Below are 6,913 nucleotides of genomic sequence, written 5' to 3'. Positions count from 1 at the left end.
TATGGCTTTTCTCCAACTGCACACACAAGGAGACATATGTAGGAGAGGATGAATTATTATCGTTGTTTTTGCTACCATTACTCCTCCGGGAAGAACGATCCTGCTCCTCAAAGGGTCCCCAAGACAGGAGCCACAAGCTTGAAGCACAAAGTGAACGTCTCTCATTTATTTTTTCGTTTTACAGAGTTCTTACTGTGCCCAAAGGTGCGCCCTGCACAAGACCCAACGTCTCCGCTGCGGGAATGTGGCGCAAACCGGAGGCAAGTCGTGACTGGGACCAAACACAGGGTCCGGTGCGTGTGGAGTCATATTTCCACAGTGTTTGGGGTCAGTGTTCATCTCACCTTTCCCCCAGCGAGCCCTGCCTTAGGGATCTGCCAGCGAGCCAGCTGTCACCAGCGTCACGTGTGTGAATAGCAAAGGGACGGCTGATGGCCCGGCTGTTCACCCCCAGCACAGCCTTAGAGCCGTGAATGGTCTTGGCGTCCACTTCTGGGCGGGGCCACCAGCATCTTCACCGATGAATGAAGGACTGAATGAATGAGCTCTAGCCTTCTTCATCTCCTTTATTCGAGTTCACTATAGACAGTCCTCCCCTCTGAAAACAAAAACGACAGTGCCCCTTCCCCCCACCCCACCCCCAGGAACACATGTACCTTTTAATCTGCTTATTTGGGAAGTTTCCAATTCATGTCCTCCAGCTGTTACCATTTACTGGAGGAGAATGGTCAGCTCCCCAAGACGATACCCACCCCATGTTACCTATCCCGCCCCACCAATACCACTAAGGGCCCAACGAGGCTCCTCTGGGAGAACATTTTTAGGAACTGTGCAAAGAATTCAGGGCTGGCCACCCAAACTTGCAAAATTATGCTGTGTGGACAACCTGCAGCTATAAAAATATACACATACAAAAGGACAGCTACAAAATCAGGGCACCCACTTCCTTAGATTAACATTGTAAAAAGTAGGGATTTCTCACTAAAGGTAAACTTCAGGGGGCAGCACTATGGTTACGAGTCTACACTTAGTCTCCCCGCCCCCTTATTTTCATGGAATAGTCAGAACACATTGAAACAGCCAGTGAGGAGTGGAAGGGGTTAATCCTAATAATTCATGGGCCAAGGTGAGAAATTCCATGTTCAAGGTCACACAGTCATTCTGCTGTCAGTAAGTATCATGAGTCAGGGAGGGAGAGAAGTATTTTAATACTGCCCTTTGGGTCTCTCTTTTCTCTCTTTGTTTAACGCGTTGTGACTCACAACACAGTCACTGAGCTACAGCTGACAGGCCCAAGTTGGCCCTGATGTTTGATCTCTGGCGGCCACTGCACATTCAACGGGCAAAGTCCGCTGCTTCCTACACAGAAGATTCCACTGGGCTTGGCCCACGGAGTGTCAGCAGGAAAGGCCACACAGGGACTCCCGTCTGGGTTCTAGTTTCTCAGTGGGTGCACTTTCCCCTCGATGAGAACGAACGCAGCCGGCCCCAGCGCCTCGGCGTACGGTGCCGGCAGGGGCTGGGGGCCCCCTCGGGGGTCCTCAGGATAGAAGGCTCTGTCCCTTGGGCAAGGCCAGATGGCGTTACTTGGCTCCACAGGTGTTGATGTTCTTCCCGTCCACGGCGTTCTCCACGAGGGCAATGTGGTAGTCGGTAGACAGGGTGAAATGAGAGATGCAGCCCACGAGGCCTCGCACGTATTGCCTGTTAGTGTGCAGAGCAATTTCCTTCATCCCACCTGCCAGGAAGCCAGAGGGACACGGGGTGAGCCAAAGGGGACCCTGTCTCCTTAGGACACCGGAGTGTGCCTACCAATCAATGCGTCCCTTGGCTGACAGGTAAGGGAGGGCCCCAGGCCCCGGGAACTGCTCCGTACATAGTGTCTGATGTAGAACTATCCTCGAAGGAACAGTTGACTTGATTCAGTTTGATATACAACCAGAGGCTATAAGTAGCTACTTCATGTGTGACTTCTGACCCAGTTGGCCACTTCAAACCAAAGAGTATCTGGTAAATTTTGAAGTGTTGTATAATGTCAATAAAATGTAGTATGCAGTTAGAGGTAATGTCCCCTTAAACCGAAAGAAAAGCACTGATGTTGAATGCTTTCAATTAAGCTCACAGTTAGAGAAGACATGGAGGGAGACATCTTTTCGTGCTGACGTGTCTGCACTAGCGGTTCCGAACTATTCACAGAAATACCACTCGTGCTAATTCTGAAAGGGGCCAGAGAACCACCCCTCCTTCCCAGAGGGAGCTATATTTAGCAGGTTCCTGTTCTATGAACCAGAAAAGCACGGCTTTCCCGGTGGATGGGTCCAAAGCACAAAAGCGTCTAAGTGCTTCCTGCCCCCTCAGCCATGAGTCAGAAGTTCAGAACATGGGAGAATGAACTATCTGGAGGGCTTCCTATTTCCAAGCATGTGTGTGATCCAGGGGAGCGCCCGACTCGGAGGAGCCCCCACAGGGCAAATGGAACAACACAGAAAGGCAGGGGCGTCGTTGAGGTCCGGCCCGAGGTCACTCACCCACGTACAGAGGCCCATTGATGTTGAGCTGTCTCATGGTGCCGGGTGACTTGCCTGTCCTGGCCCCGTAGTCGTCCACGGTGATCTTTCCCGATGGGCCATCCCTATAAAAGCCACCACCATTTTTGGAGCTTCATTCCATCGTCCAATTCATTTCCATAAAAATGTATTAAAGTACCTACTATGCACCAGGCACTGTGCTAAATGACAGCTGCAAAAATGGAACACACACACACACACACACACACACATTTCTGGCCCCCGGGAGCATTAGGTCTATTGAGGAACGCAACAGGATGAAAGTACAAACCACAGCTCGGTGTCCCCGCTCTATGGCACCGTGGGATTACACAGGAAGAGGACAGAGGGTCACGGAGAGCTACTCCAAGGACAGTCTGTCTGAGGTCAGTTTCGAAGGCTGGGTGGGTCAAGTGAAGGGGGAAGCTAATGCCCACAGGAAGTTGCTGTGGGAAGAGTGAGAAGACAAGGGAGTTGGTGCAGACAGAGCCCAGAGAATTCCGCAGGTGGGAGCTGAGTGGAAAAAGAGGAAGGCAGAAGCTGATGGTGAGAGGCACAGGGAACTGTCGGCATGGTTCGAAGGTGAGAGGGAGCCGGAGAAGAGGACAGGGCACCCATTCTGGTGGCTCATGGTGACTGTGTGGGCTACTCTGAGCACGGTGGGGATGGAGCAGTTTTTGTAGGGGGGAGGGTTTCTCTAGGGAAGGATGAAGAATGGTTTAGCAGCTTCTAGAGGACCCAAAGAGCCACCCGAAAGTGACTCTGAGGACAGTGGAGCAGAGGTGTGCACCTGTGGCAAGGGCTTTGCAGGTTTTCCAAACTACTCAGCCCATGGAGCTTCACAAAAGTACATCTGCTTCTATAGCCCCTGGGCGGACACCTACACAGGCACCTCTTTTGTTCTTAAGAATTCTTTATCGATTTTTAATGTTTCCTTTTTCTAACAAACAGTTCTTGTTTCTTCGGTGAATAACCCCTTTTATCTGTCTGATGGCATTAATATTTACATCACCTTTTTATTCATAGACTTTGTTTCCTCCGCGTTGCTTCACTGCATCTGTTTGCTCTGATACCTAACTCTTACACCAGAAACATTGTTCCAGTGCCTTGTGATCGCTACTGCCACTCGCTAGTGAGGACCTGAGCTCTGAAAGGCAGATTGGAAGCTCTGTGGGCCGGAAGGGTTTTGTCGAGGGAGCCTTTGGAGCACTGTGCCCTGGCTCCAGCACTTCCTGGGGACACCTGGATCTGCCATTCTCCTCTGTGTCTGGCTGCCAGCATTCTGGAATCCCAATTACGGGGAAAGAATGACGGGGCTCTCAGTATTCAACATATGGCCTGTCGCAAAGTCCCCGGTCCTAATCTGTATGACACGCAGCAGTCCGGTATTTAGTGAGACCTAGTGTCTCCCCTGCCAGACGCTCTTACTTTACTTTGCCCAGTGACTGTGTGCCAGCTCCACGGAGTAGGGGGAGGGCTTGGACTCTAAGTCCTCAAGTGAATTCAAGTACATATTTAAAACCAGCCTTCCTGCTTTTAGCCCTCATTCACCTTCCAGAGGTCTCTGGCTCTGCCCGTGTGGGAGGGGGGTACGTGCTATAAATCCGGGGGCCTGGGCCTCACTTCTTGAGAGCAACTCTTCAAGCAGCTGGCGTTAGAGGTCTGTCTCCGATCCTGTCCTAGCCCTTGAGACTGCACCCTCCCCCAAAAACCCACCACCCACGGACGTGCTCATTCAGAGCCTCACCCCCGAGGCCATGACCTGCAATGCCCTGACTGGCCTGCCTCCCCCCATCACTCTAAAAAAGTTCCGTTTTCTCCGCTTTCACTCATCAATTATAAGACTTTTTCATTTTCTTCATCTCTAAAATGAGGCTACCGTCTTATAATCAATGATACCTTCAGTATGAGAATAGACACGGTATCGCCCTCTAACCTAATACATAATGAACATCCTCATTATGTTCACTGCTGTCTATTGCCTCCCATTAGAAGGCAAGACCATCAAGGCAAGGATGCTTGTGTTGTTCAGTGACATATCCCAGATGCCCAGACACAATGATTTGCGTCTGGAACCGTATAGGGTTCACAGTGGTAGAAGGATGAGCAGGCGAACTGTGGAGCCCCACCTCTTCCTCTGAAACGGGACAGCGATGCCGATCTCCCACGGCTATTCCGGAGATCAGTGACTGACCGGGTGTGCACAGCGCAGAGCGCGGTACCTGACACACTCCTGCTCTATGAAGAGCGCCAGCGGGTGTGCTGTTCTTGTTATCAATACGTTACCACCCTCATCCATGTCATGGAGGTTAGAGATCTTGTGTTGCTGTGAATATTAACTAAGATTTGGTATGTAAAGTACCTGGCATCCTGAGGATGCCGTACAAACGAGGATTACTGCCCGTAAGACCAGGATTGCTCAGAGCGAGGCAGTGCACCAAGCGGGCTCCCCTTGGAGAAGACTGCATCGATTCCCCGTCTCCGCCTCTGAGCTGCTGTGGAGAACTAAGGTCTCCATTCGGCCCTGCTTGTGATGCCCACGGCCTGGCCCCAGTTCCTGCTTACATCCGTGGTACCATCCCTTCTAGGCTCATCTGCCCCTGTGGAGCGCAGCTCACAACAGCTGCCTGAGTTCTCCCATCCATCCAGGTCCTGTGTCCCTTCCTTCTGTCCAACCCTCACTGCAGCCTCAGGCCCACGAGGGGAGGTGTCAGTGATCACAGCAGCAAGAACCAACTCTGCAAACCACCTTCCTGGTGCCAAGCATGACGGTCTGACACCTAAGCTTCTTCTGGTGGAACATCCCCTGTTATCCCTCCTGAGCATCTGAAATCTTAGCTGGGGTGGGCTGCTCCGTGGAGTGGGATGGTAAGAGCTTTGACCTAAGATCCTACTCTTGGACCTGCCCACAAACAGTTGCATAGTGTCGGGAAAGTCACTTAACCTCTGTTTCCCTAGATGTCCAGGAAGTGCCTGGAATCCCCACCAATGTGTACCTGGAGGCACACAATCAAACCACAACAGTTTGGGGCATTTAAAAGTCCTCTCACAAGGTCTGAGGGTCCTACCAACCTTCTCTATTTAAGAAAGTTGATAGCAGGGAGCTCGCAGGATACAGGCTACAGAGATCAAGTGTGGTCAAGTATTTCCTTTCTCTGGGTGTTTCTGAGCAAGCCCTTTTAAAGATGAGTAGCAGAGAGAAATGAAGACCTTAAGAGGCCACATAGTTTGATGTATCTTGGAGCTGGTTTGGACTATGAGCAACTTAACTTACATTCTAGGATATATTTTAGATCAAGCCTACTAATACTCACTGTGGAAAGACATTTCTTTTTTCAACACGTCAGAGTGGGGGCTTCATCTAAATCTCTGTTGCAAGGGTTTCCAGGCTACTGGGGCCGCTGGTGGGCACAGACCCACCTCTGTTCCCTCACACGCCCTCCAGGGAATCGGCGGCAGGCGCAGTGGACAAGAGGCCACTCCCACCACAGCCTGGACGTGCGCAGAGTAGGAAACTGACGTTGGTGGCCCCATGCTCCCCAAACCTCACTTTTGACTTCCCCTGCTGCCCTCCCCAGAAGGGGTCATGGTAAATTCTCAGGGAACACAGATCAAAAACTCTGCCCAGCTCATCTCCTGGAAGCTTCATCTCCCATGGACTGAGCAGGACTGAGCTTTCCTCAAACAGCTGAGTTTGGGCCTCCTATTGCGGTTCTCAAAACACACTGTCAGAAATACGGACATAGGTAGCAAAACTGTAGTTTTAAGGGACTGATTCACCGAAGTTAATCAGAGGTCAGGGCAGTGACTCCCGCAGAGGGGATACATATAACTGGGGCAGGATACACACAGCTTTTAAGGTAATGCGATGTCAAAGGGAATGTTGGAAATTGCCTACAGAATGAAACGTGAAGCATTCCTCAAAGCCCACATGCCTCAAAGTCTCATCTCACGAGAGATATCCAGATCTCACTAAATAGCGAGACCTCACTCAATTCCAGCTGAGCCCTCAGAAAGTTATTGTTCCAGAAAGTCACGCTGAGTGAGGATTTGGGAGTTCAGCCTCTCGGGCCTATGTCGATGAAGGACACAGTGGGAGTGGGCGGCAGAATGCCCTGAACGACTGGGTCAGGAGTATGGGATGCAGGGCGAGGTTGGGGAGAGGGCAGTGGGGCTGGGGGTACGTGAGAGCACCTCCCACCTCTGCCGGGCTCCAGCTCGGGCTTGCGCCATGGCGGGTACTCACCGAACAGCCTTGACCCGGTGCCACCGCCCATCATGGAAGGAGCCGTTCACCACGATGGACGCCACACCACTGCCCAGGTTATAGCTACAGCGTCGGAGAAGGAGACAGCACAGAGTGAAGT

General features: G+C 51.6%; 1 protein-coding gene across 8 annotated transcripts in view; it reads right to left on the bottom strand.

Moving 5' to 3' along the window:
* Positions 1 to 370: 370 nt before the first annotated feature.
* The window catches only part of EGFLAM (EGF like, fibronectin type III and laminin G domains), a 140,432-nt gene continuing 133,889 nt past the window's right edge, over positions 371 to 6,913 (bottom strand). For all 8 annotated transcript variants that reach the window (XM_071219814.1, XM_045186328.3, XM_045186329.3 and 5 more), the window contains 3 exons: positions 6,793 to 6,876; positions 2,529 to 2,632; positions 371 to 1,738 (listed from right to left, as the gene is read on the bottom strand). In XM_071219814.1, coding sequence (XP_071075915.1) covers positions 1,584 to 1,738; positions 2,529 to 2,632; positions 6,793 to 6,876 — 343 coding nt within the window. In that variant the 3' untranslated portion in view covers positions 371 to 1,583. The remainder of the gene's footprint in view (positions 1,739 to 2,528; positions 2,633 to 6,792; positions 6,877 to 6,913) is intronic.

Source organism: Desmodus rotundus, chromosome 1 (genome assembly GCF_022682495.2).
Source record: "Desmodus rotundus isolate HL8 chromosome 1, HLdesRot8A.1, whole genome shotgun sequence".
In the NCBI taxonomy this organism is placed as follows: domain Eukaryota; kingdom Metazoa; phylum Chordata; class Mammalia; order Chiroptera; family Phyllostomidae; genus Desmodus; species Desmodus rotundus.
Note: the sequence above shows the minus strand (reverse complement) of the source record. Positions and strands in the feature narration are given on the sequence as shown.